This window comes from Mugil cephalus, chromosome 3 (assembly GCF_022458985.1).
Source record: "Mugil cephalus isolate CIBA_MC_2020 chromosome 3, CIBA_Mcephalus_1.1, whole genome shotgun sequence".
Lineage (NCBI taxonomy): Eukaryota > Metazoa > Chordata > Actinopteri > Mugiliformes > Mugilidae > Mugil > Mugil cephalus.
Window position 1 is genome coordinate 30,258,448 of NC_061772.1, and position 14,103 is coordinate 30,272,550.

The 14,103-nt window shown below is 43.4% G+C and overlaps 1 protein-coding gene across 7 annotated transcripts in view; it reads left to right on the plus strand.

Moving 5' to 3' along the window:
* Positions 1 to 14,103, plus strand: part of si:ch211-220f16.2 (golgin subfamily B member 1) — a 32,605-nt gene that overhangs the window by 7,384 nt on the left and 11,118 nt on the right. For 3 of the 7 annotated variants that reach the window (XM_047580356.1, XM_047580357.1, XM_047580358.1), the window contains exons 11-22: positions 197 to 312; positions 459 to 576; positions 675 to 766; positions 878 to 1,028; positions 5,151 to 5,257; positions 5,920 to 6,043; positions 7,561 to 7,694; positions 7,875 to 7,922; positions 8,258 to 8,367; positions 8,481 to 8,649; positions 8,742 to 8,846; positions 8,950 to 13,365. In XM_047580356.1, the coding sequence (XP_047436312.1) occupies positions 197 to 312; positions 459 to 576; positions 675 to 766; positions 878 to 1,028; positions 5,151 to 5,257; positions 5,920 to 6,043; positions 7,561 to 7,694; positions 7,875 to 7,922; positions 8,258 to 8,367; positions 8,481 to 8,649; positions 8,742 to 8,846; positions 8,950 to 13,365 (5,690 nt within the window). Of the gene's footprint in view, positions 1 to 196; positions 313 to 458; positions 577 to 674; positions 767 to 877; positions 1,030 to 5,106; positions 5,258 to 5,919; positions 6,044 to 7,560; positions 7,695 to 7,874; positions 7,923 to 8,257; positions 8,368 to 8,480; positions 8,650 to 8,741; positions 8,847 to 8,949; positions 14,068 to 14,103 lie in introns of all 7 variants that reach the window. The other 4 variants (XM_047580363.1, XM_047580359.1, XM_047580360.1 and 1 more) reach the window with 4 other exon arrangements.

Genomic DNA, 14,103 nt, shown 5'->3' on the forward strand with positions numbered 1-14,103 from the left:
CTATAATGTTACAATTTAGATTCTATTAAAGTCTATGATTCAAGCTAATGCTGCCACTCAGTGACCGTAACCATGGAGACGTCAGCTGTGACGTCACGTTCATACCCTCCGTAGAGATATGTGATGATTTGTGAGTCTGTGTAGAGAAATTGTCACAATCATCGCACTTTTCTTTCTCTTTTCTTTTTTTCTCCAGCTCAAGCGAAACAAAAAACGGATGAAGCCACTCGATCAGAAGCCAAGTTCCTGAAAATAAAAGCTTGGTCTAAAACTCGAATCAGACAACTCGAGGAGGAGCTGAGGAAAAGCCAGGTGAGATGTTTTAGACCGACGTGGTGCCCCCTCCCTCTGTTTATCGGTTTCCTTTCGGGTCTGGTATATTTATTTCTATTCTCAGCAAAAACAAGGCTGCACAAATAAAACTCTTTAATATCTCATATGCTCTTCCTGCCTGTCAGGCTGGGGGGGCCCCTCCCGACATGACTGCCCTGCGGAGTCGCGTCACAGAGCTGGAGGAGGAGAGGGAGGAGATCCTCTGGAAAGTGGAGCACTACGAGGAGCTCAAAGCGGTTAATGGTACTAAGATCAAATACTGAGCGTGTTCTACAGACGCACTGTGTGTTGCAAAAAAAATATATATGAATGAACGTTGTGTGTTTGATGTTTTCTGCTAGAAATGCTGGAGGCTAAGCTGGTTGTGTACGAGGAGCAGCAGAGGACACTACAGGCAGACCTGGAGCAGTTCACTAAGAGGGCTGCTTCTCAGGTCAGGGACCAGGATTTTATTTATTTATTTATTTATTTTTGCTCCCTTACGTTTCCTGGACCGTGCTGAACTCTGGCCTCGCGCCTCCGTGTGTCCTCCCTCTGACCACAGGCCAGTGAGTCGGGCAGCGCCGACGACACCCAGAGCCAGGTCCTGGAGTGGCAGGAGATGGTGGCCGAGGCCGTCAGCGCCCGGGACCGAGTCAAGGAGGAGAAGGCTGCCATGGCTCTACGCATCAGCCACATGGAGGAGGAACGAGAGGGTGAGGCCGCTGCTGCCAGATGACACAAACTCCATCACACATTATAGTACATTTAAGGTCCGTGTATTTCTTTGGTCATTGGATTTTTTCCATTCAGAAAAGGACATTAAATAACAAAAAATTAGTGATTATTTAATTTGAATTTTAAAATTCAAAAATTTTAATTTCTTTGTCAGTTTCTAAAAACAAAAAATAAAACATTAGAAGAGGGACATAATAAAAAACCAAGTTTTTTTCATGTTGTGCGACTGGAAGTTGTCGTTTTCAAAGTAAGAGCACGTATGAGGACGGTGCTGTGTAACAGAAGTTGATGGACGAGGATCAGAACGTTGTTTTAGAAACAATCAAAGAGTCTCAGTGGAGAGGACGTGACCGCAGAAAAACTAAAAATAACTACATATAATCAGGGAATAGTTAGCTACTAGCTAACATTATAGGTTTCTGCAGGTGACGAGCCTTGTTTTGTCAAAAACCACATCAGAGAACGGTTCTAAAGACGTTTTATTCTGGTCTAGCCAGAGGAACCACAGGTACAAGTCTTATGTTTGGGCCATAAACACAGCACCGTCCTCATACGTGCTCTTACTTTGAAAACAGCAACTTCCGGTTGCAAAACATGAAAAAACTGACACTATTTTCTCATGATGGGATGCGGGCGGCGCCAGCTTGTTGGCATGACAACCGGTGGTCGATATTACGTCGCATCCTGTTTCTATAGCGTCAAATAACTAAAACGTAACTCATCAGAAAAATATATTATATAACATTACATTAACCACCTAAAATGACAGAAACCATCTTTAGTCTAAACCTTCTGTTGGTCCTGTTGTTATTCAATTATCACGTCTATTATTATTATTATTACAATTATTATTATTATTATTATGTCTTTCGACGAGCGAGTTCTGTGTTTCTTTCCTTGCAGTAAATGGTATAAATTGTACCGTCCTGCACCACATTATACATTTAAACTGGAGAATTATTTTAGCTGTGTTCACAACTCCCCACTTTAATGAATAAATGCCAGTTTACCTAAATGAATTCAGTCTCATGCAGCGGCCCTGCACTAACTCACAGCTTTATCCTGCTGTTGAAGTGTATTGTCCCATATTTCTGAGATATTTTCTTCCCTCACTCATTAAAAGTTTGCTTTCTGTATGATGCCCCTTCACACCATCCCACCATCAGACGTCGTAGCAGGTTTAGTTTGTCATGTTTTGCTGTTGACCGCGTGTCCTCTGTTGTCTGACTCAACATTACTTTCTGTTTCTTTATTTTTTCCCCCTGTCCTCGCCGTTGTCATTGGGGAGAATTGGTTTACTTTGAGCTGCCTCCCATCTCGTGGACCTCCGACCCCCCCTCCGCGCGCCCCCCCCCCCCACGCACACACACTCTCCCTCTCCAGCCCCTGCTCCTGCTCCAGGGATGGGAGCAGCCACACTGAACAGTTTCCCATCAGTTTTGTGCATGCAGGCTCCTCCAACCCTCCGGTGCAGCCGCCGCTCACTGCACTGTCTGCAGCTTCCCTCAGCTGTTGGCCTTTCTCTGGGGAGGGAGGGGGGAGCTGCAGACAGTGCAGTGGCAGGCTGCATCTTAGAGTCTGCCATTTTGTTTTTCCCTCTCTTCCCCTCACCTGTTATTCTTCTTTTCCATCCTTTGACCCCATTCCTTTGTCTGTGTTATGGTTCCTTCCCTCTGTCGTTTTGGTTGATTTCTGTTGTGATCGGTTCAAATGATCTTCACCTGCAAAGACATCCTGGTTTTAAATCAAACTCATTTTCTTCTGTGGTGTGATAGACTTGTACTAACTCTGGGAAGGAGCCTAATCTGAAAGATGCCTGGTTTTTATTCAACCTGATAAGTTTAGCCCAGAAACCACCATGTTTATTAGATCTGAGGTTCACACCATCCTCTACAGACATGTATGTCCTGAAATATTATTGTCATGGCATCAGATGCATAAAATCAAGACGGGTTTCATCACTGATTTGATCCAGACGTCTTCAAAAAGTTGTGTGCTCATGTAACATGTGACATAACAATCAGGATATTATATATAAAAAATGAAAAGAGAGCGTACTGCCAGGAAACCCTCGATCATGCAAACGAAACACAGTTTTAATAAATACCCCAAAAGTCCTGTTATTTCCTTAAAGAAATATATTAAAACATTTAATAAGTAAAGAGGAAATGAATGAACCGAGTGTGAAAACTTTGGCTCAAACTATTCACAGTAATTAACACGTTTGATGGAAGAATCCTGCAGATGAAGCAGTTTCTTCTCATGGGAAACCAGAATCATTTTTATATAAAGTCAGACCTTTTTCTAGAAAAACTTTTTTTTCCTACACAAGTAGGAAAAGTGTGTAATTTAATAAAATTAAATTTTATAAATAATATACATGTTTCCAACTGTTCAGTTGTTTTAAATCATAAAATTCAGAATTTCGAAAAATCTGGATTGATCTGTTTGTTGTTCGGGTTTAATGGCAGCACAGCTGAAATATTTGTGTGACAGAACACAGTCGCTACATAGATGATCATAGATGGATGGAATAAAAAAATCGTGCACTGAATTTATCCAAGTCATTTATATGAGCTTCATTTACAGCTTTAATCTTCTTGGAATTATTTGGTGACATAACGGCATAAATACTCAGATTAATGACAATTAACAATTAATTCCCTACTTTATTTATATGATATACAGATATACCAGGTTTATTTATTTATTTATTTTAAGTATGGAATTTAGAAATTTCAAATGTGCAGGACACACTTTGCTCTGATGATAGGAGCATGTAAACTAACTCTGAATCAAATTGGACTCTTGTCATCTGTTGATATATATTCAGCTGTGCTTCTTCTTCTTCTTCTTTGTTTCTGTTTTTTCCTGATGCTTTTTCTCACAATCTCTACCTGCAACAACCTATAAGAACTCTGCTGTTGTCCAGTTACTTCTCAGGACAGCAAAGTTCAGTTTAATTTAGAAATAAAGTGATTTCCTTGGACGCTGCTTTGACTTGTCCCTCACAGCATTTAATAATGAGACGTTTGCTTTGTGAATAATCCTCACGTCCTTCGTCCTCTGCTCACGTCCTTCGTCCTCTGCTCACGTCCTTCGTCCTCTGCTCACGTCCTTCGTCCTCTGCTCACGTCCTTCGTCCTCTCCTCACGTCCTTCGTCCTCTGCTGCTGTGCTCGTTGTGGGTAAACTCTGTAGTTAAGATGATACACTGAACCCATACCGACCACCGCTTAAACCCCCTCGCCTCCTTTCCTCCTCTCTCTGCACCACCCTCGGCTTTTCAGCTGCCCCCCCCCATCATCCCTTTTTCCACATCAAATTCCGCCTGTTGTCACAAAACAGATGGGAACATGTTTTGTTCTAATCAATTTGACTTCCCCTGCTTGCATCCTACTCTGCTCAGTAAAATATGACCCCCCCCCTCCCCTTCCCCCCCGAGACCTGCACGTATGTGGTGTTTCTCTAAATAACTCTGCTCTCCCTGTTCAAGATAAAACATTGGCTTGGAACGTGACTCATGAAAATGGGCTCTCTCCTTCCTCCCACAGCCTCTTTTTACTCCCCCCGTCTCCCACATATTTCAGTGCTGTGTTCCTTTGCTATGCAAATGAGGTGTGCATGGCTCTGACCAGAACGTTGCTTGTGAAGTGTTTCAGGTCCACATACTTTATGCAAATATGAAAGTGCACACGTACCTGGAGTTTGAGCGAGTTTCTTTCTTTCCATCCTCCTCATCTCTCCGTCTCCATCCTTCTCTTGCAGTGTTACCGTCTCTCTCTCGTTACCTCCGCTGTGGCTTTAGACTGTTTTCTGTGTTACAAAGTCTGTTTGTGGTGTTCAACTTGCTTCATATCCTTCATCACGAAAGCCACCAGCACCATTTACGCCATTATGCTGCTTCATAGGCTCCTCTCCATCTCTGTCGTTCCGTCTTCAAAGAACACCCTCCTCCCCTTTCCCGTGTGTCTGTCCAGTCCACTATAACCCACTTCACATCCATAAACACACCATCAGTCCAACCCAAACTTCCCCCCTTTCCCTGTGGCACAAAACTGATTGAGGATGACTGGTTCTTTCCTGGCTGCTCCGATCCAGCACTCGCCACTCGGCAGCAGGAGTTGGAGGAGGAGCTGGCTCAAGCTCGGGGGCTCGGCCAGCACAGGGCCAAGAAGCTGGCAGCTCCGGCCCAGCGAAGCCTGCAGGTAGGTGGATGTAACCAAAGCTTTTACAGCAGCATACCTCCAAATGTTTGTTACATGTGTGGAAAAATACAAAATTGGGATTTTAGCATCCTCTTAAAAAAAAAAAAAAAAAATCCCATTTGCAAAATTTATATTCAACCAATCAGACAGTGCTGGTAAATGTGTGAGAACTTTTCTGCACAAATGAATCAGCAGTTGATTAATTTATGCAGAAAAAGGTACCAGAGTCAGGTGCCTTATTCCTGGGTTGTATATCATTGCATATATCATTACATTATAATGATCTTATTCATGCAGCTTCCTAAGTGTTCACATCTCTGACTAATGGCTGTCTACCTTTACAGGAAGCCACAGATAAATACTGGAAAATGACCATTTGGAGGCTTTATTTTAGAGACGTTTTGTTGCCTTAATTGCAAATTTAAGAAGAGGTAAAGCAAGTTTAGTTTCAGAATAAGCCTAAACAATTAATAACTGGTTGGTTTAGTTAGACACTGGAAATGCTGTTCTTTAAGAAATGGATTACGATGCACTTACCTATGGTTGAGCTCAGAGCTCAGAGGCTTGAATCAGGCAGGAGGGAAGTCTGCCTCCTCCTGCTCCTACTGTGGTACAACTCAAATACCATCTTCCTCTGATGCTAACTTCTATCCCACTTGCAGGACGACTTTGAGTTTGACGGGCAGGTCCCGTTCCAGGACCCTCGGAGCGCCTCGGAGAGCACGACCCCGATGGAGGGAGAGAACATGGGAGGTTGGTGGCCCGAGTACAGTACTCCTGACACAGGTGTGAGACCCGCTAGACAGTTTACACCGGCATGCACGCAGTCATCTGCACATTACTTTGGGAAACCGAAGCCGCCTTTGGGTTATTTTGATGTTTTTGTTTCATCATAACACTCCAGACATACTTTACTGAGTGTTGGAATGTGGCTGTTGGTTTGGTTTTCATTTTACCCACCATTACTGTGAATGTACCTGTGTTGGGTTGTTGTGTTTTGTACTAGCTTGGTTCAGCTTGCTTTCATTCATGCTTGTAGATTCAGGTCACAGTGTGGCAAGCTGAATTAAAGCTCATCTCCAAAATAACTCTGGGACAATTGACATATTCCTGAGAGTTTCACATTTATATGTTGCTCAGTCATATTCATCAGATGGTGTGTTGTTTTTGGACATGTGCATGCTGGTTGAGCTGGCTAGTGTTTGTGGGGATTAAGTGGACTGAACTCTTGATGGTATAAATGTAGGTGGAAGGATGCTCCTCATCTGTGGTAAGTTTTGTTTTTTCGTTGTTTGCATGCTCTGCTCCTTTTCACTTCATTTCCTCTCATCTTTTCTTGAGCTCCTGATAGCGTCAGTGTGTCATTAAACCAAAAAAATACATCAGCAGTCATCTTAAAATAAAAAAACAAGCAAAACTAAATTATAGTTAAAGAACCTGGTGTATTTTTTGGTTTGACTGTGGCTTAATCTCAAGCCTTGAAGTTGCATTTTGCCTTTTAATAAATGAATATCTTTGTAATTAGCTAATGCTCACTTTCCTCAGGGGCCTTGCAGACTTAGTTATTTGAATTTGTTGTCCTTGGACCAATCACACGTAACCAGCTGAAAATATTTATGTCTTCAAATACTTCTAAGGATTCAATAACGATTTTCTGTTATTGTTATTTTAATATTAACTTATTATCTACTTACTTATTTATCTCCTCCCTGACATTAGTTATTTCAAGGATCCACAAAACTCACATCAGTAATAAACCACATGAGTTCATTCTCATTTAGATATCACGTATTCAGGTGATAATTTCTACTAGTGGTTGAATGAAGGAGTTAAACTCCTCTTCCCAGACCACCTCCACGTGTGGACTGACACCAGATCAGTGTTCACACCTGGACACAGAGCTGGATGCTTGTGATCAGATCACTCAAATAACCAGGTCTGATCAGGGCCTCAGACTTTTCTGATTCTCCTTCTTATAAAGACTTTTACCTGTTTTTTGTACTCAGTCTTTAAAGACACAGTAGAGCTGTCACATTTTAATCTATTTATTCTTTATCGTAGAATTCTATTTTTTCTTAATGTGCACTGAACTACGATCGATTCACAGTAGATTGATTGATCTACTTTCACATGTAAAGTGTCTGCCCACCCATGAAGTTATTCACTTGACTCTGTTGGAAGGCTTTGAATCTGCTGGAGAATTGATTTAGTAGCAAATTTTGGATCTTTTTTCGGGACTTGCTTTTCTTGGTTCACGCCTCATGATGTCCCCAGTTCTGATTCCTCCTTCCATCTGATTCCAGATGGCTTGCGGTCTGTTGTGGAGGAACTGGAGCTGGAAAGGAACCAACTGCAGGAGCAGATACTGAGCCTGGAGGAGCGCTGCCAGGACCTGGAGGACCGACTGCAGCTGCAGGCCCGCATAGAGACATTACAGGTACACAGCCCCATCCAATGCGCCCCTGGGGTTAACTCAAACCTCTCTTTGTCTTGTTAAATATCGCCTTAAACTCGCACTGTTAAGATGTAACGTAGCCACTGATGAATAACTGAGTATGAGCATGTCCCCACCCTCCCCCAAAGGACTGGGATGTTGTAACAAACCCTTCTAACACAGGTGACGTTTGATGTAGATGAAGATGAGCAGCCATGTTGGGTCTCTCAGGTGTGTTGGGTCGCTCATGTACGTGTGCGCTAGAGAGCACCTCTGGCGGTGACGGCTAATGGTGTGGTGTGCTTGTTTAACCACGGACATGTTTGTCACATAACGTTTAAAGCACGACGTTCTGTCAAAGACTCACCGGTTCTCTTAGATGTGGTGAATATCTACGTTTTTACATCACATGAACGGTACAAACGGTATTAATCTCGTTTGATCCGGTTTCTCTAGAGGGTCTGCTGTTATACATGTCTGTGTGAAGTGCAGTCGTCTTTAGCGTTTAGCTTAGCGTTTTATCTCGTCATATTTGCACATTGATGATCCTTTTTGCTCCCGTGCAGAATGAGTCTGAGAAGCTACAGAACCAACTTGCCAGCGTCAGGAGTCAGCAGAGCAGAGAGGCGGAGAAGCATCAGCTACTGGTCAGCAGCCTCAACGAGCAGCTCAAAGGGTAAACTCTTCATTCTTTGGTTTTCTTTGATCCCTGTCATCACTGCATAAAGTATGGTATCAGATTTTGAACAGAATTTGTTTAAAATGAGTGTGATTTTTTGTTTCCTTCAGGCTGAGTGACACACAAGAGTGTCTGGAGAGCTCCCTCATTGAGAAGGAGAACACACTGGCGAAGACATCTGAGAAGCTGGAGCTGATCAGCAGCCTTCGAGAATCCCTGAGCGAAAAAGAGATTCAGTACAAAGAGCTGTCTGAGAAGCTCCTTCAGACCGAACACAGCGTAGGATATTGCTGCTAATTTAGTTCCTATTTAGAAAAACGTGTCACTTCTAACTCTTCAGATGTGGTTAATTGTGCTATTTGTTTTTCCAGCTTGATATAATTTCCAAGAAATGCAGCAGCTCAGAGAAACAGTGCTCTGAGTTGAAAACAGAAGTCGTGGACCTCACCCAGAAGTTGACTGCCCTGAAAGAGAAGGTGTGTTTCAATAGATTTAAACGTCTACCTGTATATTTCTATAAATCATCCACATTTTATGACTTTGTTGCATCACAAAAAACAAAATGTTTTCATGTTTCAGACTCAAAAACAAGAAGTCACCATAGAAACGTTACAAACTGACCTGGATCAGACAAACGAGGAGCTGGACAAACTAAACACCGCACACTTGGAAGAACGAGCTCAACTCATTCACGACCTTCAAAGCTGCGAGCGGGAAATTGACTCTCTCAAAGATGTTCTGGTGGAAAAGGAGAAGGAGATATCCACCCTCACCTGCAACATGGCCGAGTACGGAGAACAGATCGCGGTGCTGAAGAAGGAGATCAAGCTCAAAGAGGAGAGCCTGGTCCAGGTAGAAAACGCACTGAGTAAAGCAGAGCGGGAGGCCACCATCATCAGAGACTCGCAGAGCTCAGACCAGCAATCTCTGAACAGTAAAATCACAGAGCTGGTCGGGAACCTCAAGGACACTGAGGCAGAGTTGGTCAAGGCCAAAGAGGAAAGAGAGACTAAAGTGGCCGAGGTGGAACATCTGATAAAGCAGACTGAAGACGACATGAAAACTATTCAGGATCTTCGAGGGGAGGTCCAGAAGCAGATTGTGAGCCATCGTAATCATCTGTCTGAGTGTGAGACACACATCAGTTCGCTGAAGGAGCAGCTGGTGTCATCTGCCCAAAAGCTGCAGGAGTCTGAAGGTCTAGTGCTGCAACTCAAGGACAAAAATAACAGCAATGAGAAACTACAGCAAGAGCTTAAAGATAAAGAGGAGACATATGAAAAAGAGCTCAAATCCACCAAGGAAGAGCAAAACAAACTTTTGGCACAGGTGGAGAAATCAAATAGTGATGTTCAGAATCTCTCCAAACAGTTAGAGGAGTCACTGCAAGAGAAACTGGAAACCGTAGCGTCACTGGAAAACCAGCTAAAGGCAACTGATAAACAGGTCGAGGACGAGAGGCAGAAATTCAACACAGAGTTACAACTTAGGGATTCAGAAAATCAAAAACTGAGCAGCGAACTTCAAAGCAAATCCGAAAATATCACCAAACTCAAGAACCTCTTAAAAAACACAAAGACTGAAAAGCAGCAGTTGCAAGAAAAGTTGAAAGGGCTGAATGCGGAGCTTGACCTGCAGAAGCAGAGTGCGAAAGAGCTCAATGAAAAGGTTTCATCTGCTCTTGAACTCAATGGCAGCCTGGAGAATCAAGTGCACTTCCTCACAAAAGAGAAAGAGAGACTTGAAGTGGAAATAACTGAACGAGCAAAGAACATTTCAGAAGCTGCAGCTGACGTGGAGACCCTGCGGGCCAAAATATCTACTTTAGAAACACAGGATTCACAAAATAACAAGATTATTCAAGGGCTACAAAAAGATAAAGAGGAGCTGACAATTCGAACCAACGAGTTAAATAGAGTCCTTGAGCAAAGCAGTCACTCAAACTCTGAGATGTTGTTGGCGAAAACAAACGAATGCAGCAATCTCAGCCAGTTACTCAGGGAGAAGGAGGAGATGCTGACCCAGCTGCAGGAACAAGTGCAAAGCTTGACTTCTAATGTCAACCAGCTGCAGCGTGACACGGTGGAAAAACAGCAGAGTGCCACTGATCTGCTGGCACAACTAGAGGCCCAACAAAATCAGCGAACACAGCTGCAGGAAACGTTGTCTCTGCTCCAGGAGCAAGAATCAGCCCTGAAGTCTGGGTTAATGGAGAAGGACGCAGCGTTGAAACAGAAGGAGGAAGAGAACCAGAGTTTGCAGAATGAAATCACAGCTCAGAAAAATAGGCTACACACTGAGGCCGAGTCACTCAGGCAGCAACTTGCAGAAAAAGAAGAAATGTGTGAAAAATACAAAGATGAACTGAATGATACTAATAAGGCTGTTAAATCTCTGAGTGAGCAGATCAGTGTCATGGAAGAAAATGGCAGAAAGTTCGAATCTGAAGCTGAGCAGAGGCAAGCCGAGTTGGCTAGCCTAAAGAGCCACATCCAGGCTCTCACTGAGCAAAACCAACAACTTCGTGCTGCTTGTGAATCCAGAGAGAAAGAGCTTGTTCGGCAAACCAAGACTGTGTCCGACCTTGATGGACAGCTTAAAGCGGCTCTTGAACAAAACTCCAGTTTTAGCGTGACTGTTAGCAGCCTGACAGAACACAATCAAAGGCTACAGGAAGAGCTAGCACACAACATGAAATCTGTTTCTGAACTAACCGCAGAGAGAAGTTTACTTCAAGAAAAGAATTCTGGGCTTGAAATTAAAATCTCAGACAATCAGAGAATAATCGAGGAGCTTACTTTTGCTGCAGATGAACTAAAGAAGATCCTCAGGGAGAGTGAGCAATCAAACTCTGCAGGTCTACTTGAGAAAACAACTGAATGTGCTAATCTGTCAAAAACGCTAAGAGAGCGAGAAGAGCATCTTCATAGTTTACAAGAGCATGCGGATGGTTTAAAATTGCAAGTTAGTCAACTCAGCATGTCTTTGAATGACAAAGATCAGATGTTGTCAGAAAAGAGCTCACAGATGGAGGCTCTGCAGAACCAGCTGGTTCAGCTGCAGGACACGCTGTCTATGCTTCAGGAACAGGGATCTGTTCTGAAGTCAGGACTGGTGGAGAAAGACACTCTGCTTCAGCAGAAAGCAGAGGAATGCAACGTTTATCAGAAGGAGGTCCTGCTACAGAAAGACCTCCTGTCACAGATACAGGGTGAGGTAGAGTCACTTAGACAACAGTGCTTTGAGGCAAAACAGCAGGTAGAGCACAAAGAACAGGCATTAAACGAAGTCACAAATGAATTTCAGAACCACAAAAACGAGCTGAACAAACGAAATGAATCTGTGATTTCACTCAGCAGTCAGCTCGGGGCCATGAACGAGAACGTTGCAGAGATGGAGGTTGAAATTACCAACCTCAAGGCTTCTGTGGAGAAGCTCAGTGCAGAAAATCGTGAGCTGATGCAGGAGCACGACCAGAGGAACGCAGAAATAATTGACTTGAAAGACAGTGTACAAGCACTGAATGAGCAGAACACAAGACTGAAATCTGAACTTCAGAAAACAATGTCGGAGCTGTCTCAAGCACGTGAGCAAGTCACAAATCTCAAAACGGAAGTCTGCGACAGAGATGGCGAGCTCACAAAGGCCAACTCGGAGAAAGAGTCCCTTAACCAGGCTGTGCAAGGAAAAGATGACAATCTGAAAGAGAAGGAGAATTTGATCCAACAGCTCAACAGTAAGCTTGCTGAGCAGACAGAGCAGCTGAAACGGAAAGCAGATGAAAACGTCAGTTTACAAACACAGGTTTCAGAGCTCGAAGATTCTGTGTGCACATTCAGAAGTCAAGTTGATAGTCTCACTTCCGAGTCTTCCATTCTGAAGAACACTCTGACGAAAAAGGAACAGTCGAACCTTGAATATCAGAGTCACTCCTCTGCTGCTGTTGAAAGTCTCAATTCACATCTACAAGCTAAAGAGGCAGAATGTGAGAGCTTAAAAGAACAGATTTCACACCTTGGAGAATCTACCACAAAGCTCAACACGTCTCTCCAGGTTCAGATATCTGAAGCGGAAAATCTCAAAAAGGCCTTGGAAGAAAAAGAAGCAGCTCTTTTGGAGCAATCCAAGTCTATCCAGGAGATTCAAAGAAGAGCAGATGAGGCGTTGCTCTTCAAAACCCAGTTCATGGAAAGCACAGAGCTGGTGTCACAACTGCAGAGTCAGATTCAGTCACTATCTGCTGAATCGGAAAAACTCAAAAAGTCAGCAGAAGAGATGCAAAGTGCCTTCGACAACCTACAAGAGAAATATGCAGCTAATTTAGAGGAGTTACAAGATGTGAGACAGCAGCTCTCTCAGAGGACTGATGAGGTGTCCAACCTTAGGACATTAGTAGATGATTCCAGTCATGAGCATCAGGCAGCACATACATCAATAGAAACACTGAGACATGAGTTATCCGTGGTCCATCACAAACTTGAGGAAACCGAAGTCCTGAACTCTAGTCTTTCAAAAGAAAAGGATGAAGCTTTTGCTTCTCATCAAGCTAGCGTGTCACTGCTGACGGTGGAAATAGAAAGACTCAAGTCTCAACATCTTCAGGTTGTGGCACAAATGAATGCTCTGACAGAAAACCTTGAACAGAGGGAAATGGCTCTCCATGCAATCAATAGTCAGTACACAGCCCAGGCCAAACACGCGTCTCAGCTGGTCTCAGAAATGCACAAACTAGAAGAGCAAAATAGGCGACTAAACGAGGAGCTCAGTTTGTCGAAGGAGGAGCAGCTGAAGCTTCACACTGCAGTCACTAGTGAAAACGCACGTTTGCAAGAGGAAGTTAGAAAACTTGTTGCAGAGAAGGAAGAGCTGGAAAACAAACATCATCAGATTTGGGCATCACAGGGGGAGCTGCAAGTTCAAATGGAGCAGAAGTCCAGCAGCATGAACGAAATAATGGAGAAAGTGACGTCCGAGAAGCAGAGCCTTCAAGCAAAGGTTAGTGCCAAAGACGAAGAACTTTCTCAATTAAAAGAAAACGTTCAAAAGATAGAGCAAATTCTGCAGGACTCTGAGAAAGAGTGGCTGTTGGTTTTGGATAGAGAAAAACAGGATAAGAATCTGCTTGTAGAACAGTTGAAAAGTGTTGAGAATGAAATGAAATCTAAAGATGTTAAAGTTAATGCTTTGAAACAAGACTTGGACAGTTTGCAGGAGAAACTAGCCGAGGCCTTCTCCGCCATAAGGCAGCGCTCTGATCAACTGAGCGCAAAAGAGTTGGAAGCATCAGCATCCAGGGTTCAACTGGAGACAGTGCTAGCATCAATCCAGGAGAAGGATAGGGAGAACCATCATTTACAGCAGGCTCTGAAAGCGGTGCAAGATGAGTTACAAAAACTTGTAGTGAGAAGAAATGGTTCTGACAAAGTCTCGAAAGTATTGCCACCATCTGAGACATCTGCTGCTTTAAATGAAGACAGAACCTCTGTACAGGATATGATAAAACTGTTTGAGGAAAGCCACCAGTCTGAGGTGGATGCTTTGAATAAAGAGCTGGCCAAAACGGTTGCACAGCTAGAAAAGGCACAGAATATTCTTAATGAAGGTGAAAGGAATAATGATGAGAAGGCTCAACAAATCGCCCACTTGCAGGAAACCGTTGAGCATTTAGAGACTCAGTTTAATGCTGAGTTGGAGAAAGTGAAAGAAGCTGCTATCAAACACGCCACTTTACAG